Source organism: Schistosoma mansoni (genome assembly GCF_000237925.1).
Source record: "Schistosoma mansoni, WGS project CABG00000000 data, supercontig 0013, strain Puerto Rico, whole genome shotgun sequence".
NCBI lineage: Eukaryota > Metazoa > Platyhelminthes > Trematoda > Strigeidida > Schistosomatidae > Schistosoma > Schistosoma mansoni.
The window spans coordinates 3,135,787-3,150,561 of NW_017386025.1; the positions used below are offsets into that span (position 1 = coordinate 3,135,787).

General features: G+C 32.0%; 1 protein-coding gene across 1 annotated transcript in view; it reads right to left on the minus strand.

Annotated features, from left to right (window-relative positions):
* Positions 1–14,775, minus strand: part of Smp_163570 (ryanodine receptor related) — a gene marked incomplete at its 5' end in the record, with an annotated part of 163,645 nt that overhangs the window by 46,991 nt on the left and 101,879 nt on the right. Inside the window, 8 exons of the mRNA XM_018790926.1 lie at positions 989–1,139; positions 2,716–2,915; positions 4,886–5,023; positions 6,408–6,533; positions 6,633–6,812; positions 8,749–8,891; positions 12,027–12,108; positions 13,794–13,908. Coding sequence (XP_018645937.1) covers positions 989–1,139; positions 2,716–2,915; positions 4,886–5,023; positions 6,408–6,533; positions 6,633–6,812; positions 8,749–8,891; positions 12,027–12,108; positions 13,794–13,908 — 1,135 coding nt within the window. The remainder of the gene's footprint in view (positions 1–988; positions 1,140–2,715; positions 2,916–4,885; positions 5,024–6,407; positions 6,534–6,632; positions 6,813–8,748; positions 8,892–12,026; positions 12,109–13,793; positions 13,909–14,775) is intronic.

Here is a 14,775-nt window from a genome sequence, read left to right on the forward strand (position 1 = left end):
AGTTTTTATGTGAAATGTATTACAGCAGAGGATAATCGCTAAATTTAAAGCGGATACTACATCATATGGCAAAAAAATAAAAGGAATAGTACCGAAACTAACGTACACCCTGTGGAATAATATAGGCTCGACTTTGAGCCCGACGTTTCCAACGGCAAAATACAGTGACTACGCGGGTCCCCTAACTTATAATCCTTTTTACGATCGTCTAATTCAGGCATATTTCTTATACGCTACAAATTCATTCGCTGAGATTTTACAAATATATTATTCCTATTTAATGTCTTACATCAACTCGGCGCTCAAATACTGTGAAACTATTCGTTCTAATTTAGACGAGAGTTCTTATATACGTGTTATACAGTTGTCATTAGTAGTATAATAGAAAATAAACTACTAATAAAAGAAACTTTATTGTCACTATGACTCAACAAAATGGCTATGACGAATAACCCTAGTTTATTATCGATTTACAAAATCTTAATGATGAGTGTTTATCAGTTCAATCAATATTTCTACCTTGTGATGACACAATTACACTTTGTTGAAAGTATCAATAGTTAAATGGAAATATATGAATTATCTTTATTATCAATACAAAAATAAATAAATTAGCATAATAATTCATTATCAATCTACAAACATTAGACACAATGATCCATATGCTTTCGAAAAAATTGTTGTGATCTGCAGTGTCCGAAATCTGATACTGATACATGGTATGCAATGCGCTAACCCCCCTTCCAACTGACTACTTGAGTGGGGACACAAAAGTGGACGAGAAAGCGTTTTAGACTACCGAATGCGATGCACAAGTATATATATATATATATATCCTTAGGAAATTGATCCACTGATCCACTGAAATGAACTTGACCTTTAGGTGACTTTTGATTGTCATCGGTTGACCTTTTCATTGGGCTACTTCTGATCGGGTCTCCATAAAAAAATAATAAATTGTTTTTTCATCTATGTATGTTGAACATACCATTTTTCAAACTGCTTGATTCATTACGTCCATTTGTGTGAGTTCGACTTCTATTTATACCTGGTGTTAAATTTTCCCCACTTGGCACAATCAGTGATAACCGATCAATTTCATGAGCGCTTACAAAATTCTCTTCTTCACGTTTAAATTTCTATAGAATTAAGTTCCAAATAAAAAAAAACAATAAATTGATTATTTTAGATTGCTGAATTCGGGCGGTAAAAATGAATTTTTATTTAAATGATTTTATAATATAATACAGAGTAGATCTGTTTAGTTAGGGAAGGACGAAATAAAAGTAGCAAATGACTAGAAAAGTAAGATTAGTTTCTTCAGAATCCGCATTCTTTTTATTTCTTTGTGTATTTTCTTTTGGCTGGGAAATACTTGGATTTTTCCGATATTTTATCTTCTTTTTAACTAAGCGAATCCCAGGAGTGACAGTGTATGCTGTCAAAACATCCATGCTCTGTATTTCGTTGATTGATCAATTTCTCCATTATCTGATGTTTCAAAGTTGATATTATTATTACTATTATTATTATTCAACACTTTCGATGTTGCTTGAAAAAAATGAACCAAGTCAAATTGACTTTACTGTAAAAATGTCTTCATCTGTTTCTACACCTGAGACAGTTAAGATTTGGAACAGTTCCTAATTCTAAATTAATTTGACCATAAAAAAATCAAATTACTTACTGGGATTTAGCTTACATATTCATTATAAATATAATTCAATGAGATCAAAAGATAACTCTTTATAATTACGTTCTAATACAATTTCCTAATAATAAAACTATTAAGTCATTAACTTCGAGAATGAAGAATGAGGATTGATGTTCATTTCTTCGTCAGAGAAATATTCATAATCCTGACCCAAAGTTAGTCAAGGTGGCTCAAATACAATTATTTTATTTTAAATTTAGAGTTATGATGTTATTTTATGCTTCATTATTTTAGATTGAAATGGTTCTTTTCAAAAAATATTCACTGATTGGTTTCTTCGATCGTTGATTAGATTATTTTGCTTACATTTTCTCCGAAAGTGCTGATTTGAAATAAACCAACTTTGATAGACACACAATTGTGCCAGTTTCTAAGTCGTTTACTACTGGGAAATGAAGTTTATTGGAGTTCAGTGTTTCATTCTTATATGCTTATAAGTAAAAATATTAGTTATGACCAACAAAATTTGCATATATGTAAAAAAGCTATTGTTATCGAAAAGACACTGATCAGGACAGAAATTTAAAAACCTAGTGAACGGTCTATCCACTTTACTACATTAAGTCCAGTTAGTTCTAAACCGCTTGCCAAACTTCAGAACAGCGCTTAATTTATATTTATAAATCTCTGATATTCCAACTTGTCACAGGGTGTGTGCTATTTTATAATTTAAAATTCATGTCCCAATTTAGCTCTTTTTCAGTTATTTAAAAGATACACTTCTGTAATCGTGCTTTCCACAGCGTAACTGACCCCTAAACGTTTCATGATTAATGGTCTGTAGATGTTTAGCGTTTATGTATCACATTTTCATATAAATCTCTTCTTTTAAGGTTTTGCCTACAACTTGGTCATTGTGCTTGAATGCTCGGAAAGATTCTTTAGCTGTAAAAGAATTAGTTCAAGATACTTTTAGCTGAATATTCTTTAGAATTTATGTTTAATTTTTGGACCAAATCAACAGTACATCACATTGTAAACTGTGCGGCTCCCTAACTTACCGTTGCTCTGATCCATACTAGAAACATCCTTGCAACAGCTGAGAATAAACGTTGCGTTTCATATGTTGGCTTTTTCAACCAAGCACTTCGATGACGATCAACAAATTTTATTAGAAGGGGATAGAACGCAAATAAATTTCGTACTAGTATTTCAACCAAACATGATAGTTCTTCTTCACGTTCCCCGACACTTTCGGAACCTGAGAAATGGAAAGAAGAAAAATATATTTAATTAATATGAATTTCTAAGTACTCATTTACAAACATTCAAATATTAGAGCCTATTTAATTGGTATTTTTTTCTTATTTTGAGATTTTATAGAAATAAATAACACTAAAACTTCTATAACAGTCTCACCTACACTTGAGTCTGTTTACGTCTGAATGTATTAAGCTCTTTAACTAACTTATTTAACAAATAGTGTTACTTATATCGGTAACAATTTATTTAAATCTTTACACTACTATTCGCAAACTTGTATGATCATATATGATAATTCATCTGTCACAGATCACATGTATACTCCTCTTTTAAATAAATATTAGTTACTCAAACCGCGTGACGACTAGTTCACATACTCATATATAATGTGCTTTTTATTTTCTACTCATTTACTTAATGATTCATATTCTTGCTCTCTTCGTGTGCTTGGTGGTCGTTCATTCTATGCTGTATGAAAATAAAATAGTTATCAATTAGTATTATGTTTTTAAATTTATGCACCGTTGGATAATCACTGTAATAGCTGTTATCAAAGCAATTAATATACAAATTATTGGATTCTCAAACTTTGATAATATTAATTTAATAGTTGAAATGCTATAATAGTTAGCTGGGTATTACTAAGGCCAAAAAGGATTATCTGTGATGACTCTAAGAATTAATGTAAAAATGTACTATACAGACATCCTCGAGCGATCTATCAGCCAATCAGGAAACGCTTCCTAAATATAAAAGAATTAACAAAAAAGTTATGGAATTGTAATGGTATAATTGTTTTGAAATGATTGATTGACTTTTAGGTGTTGAATTATTCATTATAGTGAAAGAAAAATATTAAGTTTATAAATTAAGAGTTGGGCTAGTGTTATGAGTTAGGGTTATAGTCCTATAGGGTTTTCATCACCAACTGACATCGGGTATAATGGTAAATGGCTAGGGTTGTGTCACAGAAGTTAACGTATACCAGTGTTAAGATTACGAATTAGGTTGAGGGTGTTCACTGGTACTTTACCACCAATTTGTTTGTAAACTTAAAAACATTGGGGTTGAGATTCAGTCAGTAGTTATAGTGGTAGAACACTACCTAGCTACACAAACACACTTGACTATACTCGGAATTACATCAAGTACTTCAACACACATATGTATTCAAATCCGCACCAGATGCGGGTATTTCTTGTGATCTAGCTTAAGGATCACATCATATTCACGGCATAGTAAATATCTTTTATTGATTTAAAGTTGTTAGGAAACAGATATTGCCCATTTTTACTTAATTTATCTCAACATTCAATCTGTTTAACACCACGATTTTAATTCCGCTAATGATTATACGAAGGGCTGCATTAGTTCTGAGTGGTTCATTCAAGGGGGTCGGTACAGTATAGTTTTACGAGTCAATATGTCCAATAACAAATGACAATATATCTTATGATCACTAAAGATATTATTAGTATGATCATTATATCAGGCTGAAAAGATATTAATATCATCCCATAAAGAGTTCTCATGTCACCAACAAGATTTTAGGATTGCTCGTGCTTATATTCATCAAAGAAAAGTCAAAGAAAAGCTTAACAGATACATAATGATAGCCAACAACCTGAACTACATTGAACTATACAAAAATTCATCCCTAAACTCTACACGTCAAAAACAATATTGAAGAGCCACCTTGATATGAGTTTTAGAGTTATAATAATACATATGATGCTTATAACTTTTCGTTAATGAAGCCTTCATCCACGTATTATCTCTGAGTAATGTTATTACGAAACAGCAAGTCATATAGGGTAACGAACAAAAATACGTAAGTCGATCTTTTAATGAAATGTACTTTTGGAGTGAAAATTTGTACAACTCATATGGTAAAATAAAATCTTTATATTATAATCTGTTAGTTGCCACTAAGGATTGTTTATGAAACTTTTCACTATCTTTGCATACCTGCACGTTTTTCCGCTCTATACGCCTCTTCTACTCTTTCAACAATCAAAGCATGTTCGAGTAGTCTTTCAGATACTGGCAAAAAATATTGACCAAGCATATCAGCTGTAGAATTAGCTACAATGGGCTGAGTACGCGCTGTGAAAAATCAAGGAAAATGAAATATACTTCACATAAATTAATTGATAATATATGTCAATGTTCATTTTTAAAATCATTATTTGTTGTATACATAAAGTGAATTTCATACTCTGCAGATAAAATCTTGAGAAATGATATAATTCAGTTTGTCAACTTCATGATGATATTGGATTGTACTTGATAAATACAGTTAGTGTTTTCTTCCTACTGTGCGTTCTCTTTAATTTTCAAAATGGAGTCGGTTATAGAGAGGGGTGTATCCAAGATATATCAAATGTTAAAAGTTCATGCCGACAACTGACTTCAACTAGTGTTGTGGGAATCCATGAAATTAATTGGTTCTCAACTTGAATAATTCTATAAATTGTCGTAAACTGATTCTTTCTGACATGTTTCACATAAAATGCTATTTATATCTATCAGTAAAATATAGAATAATCTGTTACTTCAGTATATTCAGAGAACAGTGGTGACAGTTATAGTTTTAAAAAAGTGATCACTCATTTCACTAAGTTGGTTTACTTTGTTCAAAACTTTCAGTCTGTGGTTCATAATAATTAAAGTTGTCCATAGTGTAGTCAAATAAAAAAATTACATTATTCTTCGTCAGTATGGAGTTTTGGAGATTGTTGGATTTCATTGAAATTATCAACCAGTAAATGTTAGACAATCATTGTAAACTTAGAAGCACTAGATGGTCGTTTCATCCTAGCATGAGACCACTCAAAAGGGCACACTCACGACACCTCAAGCAGGAATCAAACCCAGGACCTTCGGTTTCACGCATGAATGCCTAAATGATTGAAGTTGGGCTTGTGTATCATTGTATCCCGATTCAGTGGTTTAGAGGTTAAGCGTTCGCTGATCTCAAGGTCGTGGATGTTCTCTGACTAAGAGTCCCATACGAGAACAAAACAGCCGCTCAATGGTTTCAACGGTTATATAACTTTGATCTGTTGACTGTTTTAATGATAGATTATGATTGTTTTAGATTAACACTTGATACTATCAGTACTACTACTACTACTACTTCTACTCGTACTACTGTCATTACTACTAATTGAAGAAAATTGATTAATAAGCAAGTTGGATAGTTCATTAGTAATAGAAGGAGGAAAAAACCTAATACAATTTGATTACTTCTACAACTGCATTATCAGATGATTACTATATATTAATCACTATTTGACTGAAAGTGTTTTTGTCAAATTACTTGTTCATCAGACAATGATTTCTTGTGTAATCCAAAAAAACATCGTCATTTGAAAAACACAGTAAATCGAATCTGCCATTGTAAAAATTTATTTTTGTTTGTTATACTGAAACGGTTAAATTTTTCTTTAAAAAAAAACCTTAAAAACATGACTAAGAAGATAATTACTAGCTATTCTTGTCATCCAAGGTGCATGTGGTGAGTCAATGTTTGTTTGAATTAATTGCAACACACTTCCAAGAACTCGGTTCATTAGATCAGCTGTAACAGTTGTTAAAGGTCCAGTTGCATTAGCTAGAATGCTATTTCCTTTTGTCTTAGGTAATAAATTACCAGTTTTAGTGTCTTGTCCTAATCCACCTTCATTGGAACCATCATTACAAGAAGTTAAACTCATACATTCAGGTCCTTTACGCCACCAGTTAGGTAAATATGAACAAAGCATAGGTAAAGTAACCTCGATAAGATACGGTGCTTCAGAAGCACCAGTTGCTCCAGATTCAGCTAAAAGTTCCACTTGTTTAATGATACTTTGTAGATCACCAATCGTTTTAGAAAGTTTTTCAAGTACATCTAAAATTGAATAGACATTAATCAATTATATATAACCAAATATTTTACGAAATATTGTTTTAAATGAATCAAGAGTTTTGACCAATTAGAAACTGTATACCAGTAAAAATTACAGGTTGTCTGTCCATAACTCCATGATTTTTGATAAACCTTACATGAAATTCTGCTATTGATCGTCTTTAAATTTATTGTTCTCAGAAACAGTACGTAATTATGGGATGAAGCCTAAATGTTTTGTTAGCGAGATCTTTTCTTTGATTTGGTATCAGTACAATCATCAAAAGACTGCACACGTAGTTTGAAAAGCGTTTAAATGCTTTGTATACGCCTATGTGAATTCATGTCCAAATTTCCGAGCACGTTCCAAGGAATTTAAGACAGGGAGGTGCAACACCTTTAAACAGTGTTATAGCTCAGTATTTAATTGATACCGGGCATATTATTGACATTCTACAAGCCTTCGAAATTATTAGCAGACAAAAAACAGCGTCTCACAGGTTTGATAAAGCAATAGCAGTAAAAAACTCAAACCTGATTTATGTGTCCATAAAGAGACAATAATAAACTTATCACCACCTTGGTTAGATATTTTTGTCATTATCATTATTTTATTAGTGTTTATTTTGTTATGAGGTCATCCCCTAGATAATTCTTATTTTATGTACACCAAAACCATCCCTTCACTCATATAATTTCATTCACTTATGTAAACTCTTCAAATCCTGTTCAATTATCACGTAACCCATCTTATCAATTTCTAATTCCAGTAATCTTATGTAAAGTCTTCCTATCCTCTAAAACTATCACACAATCTATCTTATCTATCTCCGAATCTCATTTAATTATTGCATCACCCACCCCTTATGTTTTTTTAAATTCCAGCACCAAATAACCTCTAACCTGTTCTTGAGTGTATCTGTATATAGTTATTACTGATAATCTTTGTCATTCTAATTATTTTCGTTATCTATGTCCATTGTTTCTTTTTATATCATACCACAATGTTGTCTTTCAATCATTGTAACCAATTGATGAGGAACTACGAACAATAATGGATTCGTATTATTCTGCCTCAATTTTTGTTCTGGCTTTATTTAAAGTCATAAAAGTAACCAGTGAAATGAAATTTATTCTTACTTTGCAGATAATAATAATTCAGATGTGATAAAAAATCTTTCTTAATATAATAATTATTTTGTTCACTTTTAGGTATTTATCCTTGTTGATAACTTTATCGTACGTTTTTAAGTGTATGCAATGTCTGTATGCACCTGTACTTATTTATTTAATCTATTGAATGTTTTGTACCTAAATTGAGACACGAAATAGTCCGATGTTTTTCAGCTCAGAGTAATAATCGAAATTAAATACATTCACTACTCCCGCAATATGTCTTCTAAGACGAATGTATGAACACATCTGTATTTTAAATATATCCGAACTTGACTTCTGATATTATGTGATTAAATGTGTTTTAGGTCAACAAATATACACGATCTATACAAAAATTGGGGATCAGAAATTGGTGGAGTCGTATGAGCCGTTAAACAAATAGTAAGATTATTTTGTGATATTTCACTGAATGTAATTTATTATTTTCAGTTTCACCTGTATCCCAACACCCTTTATGGAATATCAAGGATTCGATAAAAACATTTTAGCTAAAATATCTCATAGTTATAGTTAGATAATACGAAAACAGCGTAGTTCGTCGGTTTCCGTAAATGTCCTGTCTTAGAAAAGCTTTACTTGCATACACATCTCCCTTAGTTGTCTAATTACAATCGTACAATAAAACATACATGGATAAATGACTGGTATCAAATAGAGATACAACTGTAGTTATGTCTTAAATTCACCTGTACGCATGAGTTTACAAAATGGTTACTACATCCTACATTTACACAAAATAAATTTACAGCAAAAAATCGCTAACCTCTAGCTTCAAGACTATAATCACCACCACGATTATTGAATGTAATTGAAAGAGGATTATTAGAATTTAAATTAGCCTCTAGAAAAGCTACGGGGAATGCAGATGCAAGTGCAGCAAGACAATCACCAATTAAAGCTCTATGTCTGAAAAAAACAAGAGTGTGTGTGTGAAATACACTATAATAATAACAAGAACAGCAAATATGATGAATAAAAATTGTAAAGTATATACTTACCAAATAATTGATATTATTTACACAAAAATTGGAATATTTCTTTAGGAGTTGTATTTCCAACAACTCGCAGTTTGAATGTATAGAGATATCTTTTTTGAAGCATTAATCTATGTTAGTATAAATTACTAAAATTCTATCACTCTTTTCTTATTTATCCGTTATATTGGAGTCGTGTAAAGCGTGATATTTAACTGATACTTTCGAAAACTATTTTAAGTATTCAATGAAGAATCAAGCAATTCATAAGTTGTGTGCTTCCAGGTTTTCCTTGGTGGTTTAGCTTCAATTGACTCATACTTTCAACTATGAAAAATACTGAAATCTCCACAAAACCTTTTTCCGATTATAATCATATGCTCACTAGTGACTGACTTCAAGAGATATTTCCTGGAGTTCTAATGAGAAGCAGTGACCAGTGGAGTTCAACCACGTCTGTTGTAAGATAGGAACTCATTGAAGACAATTGGTGAGCGGTTGTTCAACTTCGTGAATTGGTTGAAGTTAGACATTAACACTATCGGATGCCAGCTCAGTGGTCAGTCGGTTAAGTGCTCTAGCACGAGTGGTAGGTCCTGGGTTCGAATCTTGCGAGGCGGGATCGTGGGTGCTCATTGCTGAGGAGTCCCATAATAGGACGAAACAGCCGTCCAGTGCTTCCAGGTTATTTTTGGTGGTCTAGCTTCAATTGACTCATGCTTTCAACTATGAAAATTCATAAGTTACTTAAAATTATTCAATGAGCAAAATAATTATTTATTTATTTATCATCATTAAAAGTATTGATTATTTTAAAAAGGAATAATGATAAAATTTATTTAACCCATGGTAAAAGAAAAGAGAAGACTGTTTTCATTCTTCCATTTCATTGCACAATTAACAAGAATTATTCCTGAAAAATTATACGAACGATAAAGTCCCAACGATCGATGGATTGTAGTTTTACAAATACGAAACGAACCTCTTTTTAAAGTGAGAACATTTGAATATAAAATTAATTAATATGTATATCTTAAAATATTGGGGGACAATGAAAATAAATGAATACAGTTTTGTTTACATTAAGATAATAATCGACAATGTATTAGACTAATCGGTTAACATAAAGTAAGCAGTTGAGCCAATCATGTTCGAAAAACTGATCTCAAGTTCATGACGCATATATCAAACCGACATGTTAGATATCGACAATTTAATGTCTAATTTTAATGAATGAAACATCATTTGGAGCTCACAAGGTTTTATATTGTCTACAATAAACATTCGCTTGTGACTGTGAGAATGAAACAATTATGAGTTTAAAAAAGCATTCTTTCACAGCAATTTTTAAGGGTTAGGATTGAGGATAAGATTCGGTTTATGGTTAAGTCAGAATTAGGGTTCGGATTTATAGTTATGGTATTATACATAGTCTAATTATGAACCTTGATCCTAACTTCAATTCCTATCGTATGAACAAATTGCTAACTTAGATGATTAATCATATAATACCAGAGTTTTCACAATAAATTCCGTCATTTTCTAATATAAGTTAATCACCCATATTTGCTGTCTTCAGATTGGTTGGATCGGCTTGATCTTAAGGTCGTTCAACAGCATATGCACACCGGGAAATTTATTCAGACTTACTAAATGAATACAAGCAGTGAGCTGATTAAATATGAAATGAAAACAACTTACCTATTTAATTCATCAACAAAGCTTTGACTATGGATTTTTTAAAAACAAAAGAGAAAGGAACAAAATAAACAGTGAATATTGTAACAGGCACTTATTTAAAAATTACAGTGATAATGATGATAATGAAATGAAAAATTTCATGCAAAGATGACGAAAAGAAAAACTGTTTAACTTCTGGACAAAAAGTTGATTATAGAGCTTATGTAAACAATATTGGTGATTTTATTGTCAATCAATAACGGTAATTATTAAACTTGCTGATGAAAAAACCAAGACATTTTGGATCGACTTAGTAGCTACCTACATATTTATATATATGGACGAGGTTGATTTATCACAAAGCCAGAGACCAACTGACTAAGACAGTGAAAGTGAATGTAAGGTATAAACGAAGACTATAGAGATTACAAAGAAAGCCGATCACAAACAATGTAACTAGAACAAACTTAGATAATAAATATGGAATAACCGGAAAGCTCACTGACTCATGAAGTTGACGCTGAAGTCGCTAACATGTGAGATAATTAAGGTCCCGTAATGAGACCATATAGCTAAAAGAACACAAAACTACTAAAAGCATCCAACGGGGATGAGAATCTCCTTCATCATATATATATATATACATATATATATAAAGTCCACCGAACAAGCTCTTAGTTAATAATGAAGAGATTCTAATATCTAACCTTTCAATGAAGTGCGTGCTGACGATGCTACTCAGAAGAACAATAAAGACTTTATAACTAAATCATCCATCACAGTTACAAGTAACTAATTAGTTGGTATTATAACACACTAATAGGAAAAACACCAATTTAAGTCTGATTTAAACAACATGTTGATCACAATTTATGATGTATTTCTTAATTATTTCTGTATAAAACGAAAGGATGATGACTAAGGCCATTCTAAATAATTTGCTAATGTTTATTTACTTATTTCACTTTGCTGGAGAGTAATGAGCATTTATAAATTCTTATATGAAATAAATAACATGATTGAGATATTCATCTAGGGTTTACTGTAATAGCATGTTTGGAAAAATAACGAAAAAGATTCATAATATATAGAAAGTTCTATTCACAGATTGACTTAGATTGAAATGTCGGTGACAACTAGGTAGCAGTGAACAGTATAAGGTCCCATACCCAAGACCATACTGTAGATCCAACCCAAAACTTTCGATCTCGTGGCAAAAGCGTTATCTTTAAATCACTTAACTGGAGTTCAGCCGATCGCATTTCCAACTTTAATGAGTAGTTGATTTGGCACGATAAATTATCAAAGTCACATAATTCGTCTAAACTGAACTTCAGTTAAGTAACATGGAATAATTAAGAACAAAGCCGTCATAACACAGACTCACCGATTTGCGTGTTTCGATGATGTAGTACCTAGTTTATATAAAGCGTTGAGTATTCGGTAACATGTGACTTGGACATTACCCACTAGATGGAAAAGAAAGGAAATAAATAAGATTGACATTTCTATTTAGAAGGAAAGAATCATTGAAGGAATTGAAAATTATGAAGCTAGAATGTTATTCTAATGTACGCCGTTTATATTAACAAGTATATGATGCCAAATTTTAAGTTAAAATCAGAATTATGTGCTCATAAATGTGAGTCATTTATGAATGATGATCTGTTTGTTGATCGGTTTCCATTGTTTATTACGTTTTTTTATGTACGTTTTACAAAACATATTCACCAACATTCGCTTTGTGGGCGCCCTTTCTTACTACTGAATAAGTTAAACATAAATAAAATATAAATGATAAACTGCAACAGAAAACGTGACACATTCACAACAATAAAGGACGAAGTAAACTAATTTCAATCCTGAGTACGGTAGAAAAGTAGTTTCGCGTGTGGCTTTAGAGAAAGAATACTAGAATCTGATTAGGAATAATATTAAAAAGGTGAGTCTTATTCTAAATAAGCCGTTCAAAAATTATAAGCAGAGATGGATGATGGCTAACAGTGGGATCCAGCACCTTTTTTAACCATCCTATTCGTGACTGTTCAGTTGTGTGCACCTGTATTCATTCCAGGATTCGAACTCAGAAGTGTTCGCTTTAAACACTATCGCTTTATCCAAGTAGCTACTGGGTTCAAGCCTCGGAGTGAATATCAAACACTCGGATGCAGGTACATCCAACTGACGAGTCCTAAATAGGACAAGACGAGCGTCCTGGTTTCCAGAGATAGTCACCACCCATCTCTGCTTATAACGCTTGTGATTTAAGGTTATTTTGAAACAATCTGCACAGGATACACAAATGTCTATAAAAGACTGGTCATTTGCAGTTCTTAAAATTAATGTTAAGATTCAAACAACCAATATATTCGTGGATTACTTTTTTTCATTTGGAAAATACTTCTTGAATAACAGTAAATACATAAAATATTGTTTATCTACTGAATAAATTCAAAGAAGCTGGTTCATTATTTGTTTGTAAATAATTACAACAATTCATTATGTGTAACTGTTGATGTTTCTTTTTTGCTGTTGAATTAAGAATTTGTCTTCGGTATAGAGGAATTTTGTGGAAATTATTGAATTCTCATAGTTTACATAACTGACCGATCTTAGTCAGACAACCACTGAAAACCAAGAAGTACTTGATGGCTTCTTCGTTCTAGTATATAGATCCTCAACATTGAGCACCCACGACCTACTCCCCATTCGACCGAACCCAGGACCTCTCGTCTCATGGAGAGTTCTTAACCTTCGGATCACTGAGACGCGATTAAATGGTGAACATGTCTAACTGTAATCAAGTCTCAGTGTTGCACTACCACCTGATATTGTTTAAGGTGGATAACTGTCTCACGATCGACATGGATGAACTCTTCTAGTCATAACTTCTCACTAGAACTCCTGCAATGGCACGTCGAAGTTAGTCACTAGTGAGCAGATGATTATTATTAATATAAATGTGCTCGTCGAGATTGTTTCATTTACATAGTTAGCATCACGGATTGATCGAATTTAGACAGCTGTTAAAAACCAAGATACATTGGACAACCGTTTCGTCCAAGTATATGATTCCTCAGTAGTGCACATCCAAAACTTATGCTCTTTTGTTTTATAATAATATCCAGATGAGCATTATAAAAATCACTATTACCTAGCAGATATTCGCCACATTCATTTTTACCCAGATGTTCAAACATTGATTTCAGGACAGGTAATAACACCATGTGAATATAATCAATTGAACATGCGCCACGTTTAATTGTACCCTGTTTATTAATTAGGAAAAAAAGGTAAACAGCATATTATTAACGTACTTATGTATTAATATGTAGTTCCTATATAAACAAATACAACACTTATTAAAGATTAGTTGTAAGATATTGTGAAATTCTTTAAAATGTATTTATAAAGCAGTGATTCCCGTAAACCTATTACTCGTAATGTTTAATCTCATCAAAATATGAACAAAAATATGTAAAGTGTCTCTAAATAGTTAATTATTCCAGCGAAAATGGTTAAATTGAGTTTAGAAAATTAAAAACCTGTCAGTTATGTGCAACATAGAACCTGGCACATCGGTTCATCGGTCAAAGTTATCACATCACATCAGCACACCGTGATAAAATTGTCCAGAGAAATTCCACAGCCGCAGAAATAGTAATAACATCAGCAGCAATAGTGAAGTAGTAGTAGTAGTAGTAGTAGTAGTAGTAGTAGTAGTAGTAGTAGTAATAATTTAGTAGTAGTAGTAGTAGTAGTAGTAGTAGTAGTAGTAGTAGTAGTAGTAGTAGTAGTAGTAGTAGTAGTAGTAGTAGTAGTAGTAGTAGTAGTAGTAGTAGTAGTAGTAGTAGTAGTAGTAGTAGTAGTAGTAGTAGTAGTAGTAGTAGTAGTAGTAGTAGTAGTAGTAGTAGTAGTAGTAGTAGTAGTAGTAGTAGTAGTAGTAGTAGTAGTAGTAGTAGTAGTAGTAGTAGTAGTAGTAGTAGTAGTAGTAGTAGTAGTAGTAGTAGTAGTAGTAGTAGTAGTAGTAGTAGTAGTAGTAGTAGTAGTAGTAGTAGTAGTAGTAGTAGATAGTAGTAGTAGTAGTAGTAGTAGTAGTAGTAGTAGTAGTAGTAGTAGTAGTAGTAGTAGTAGTA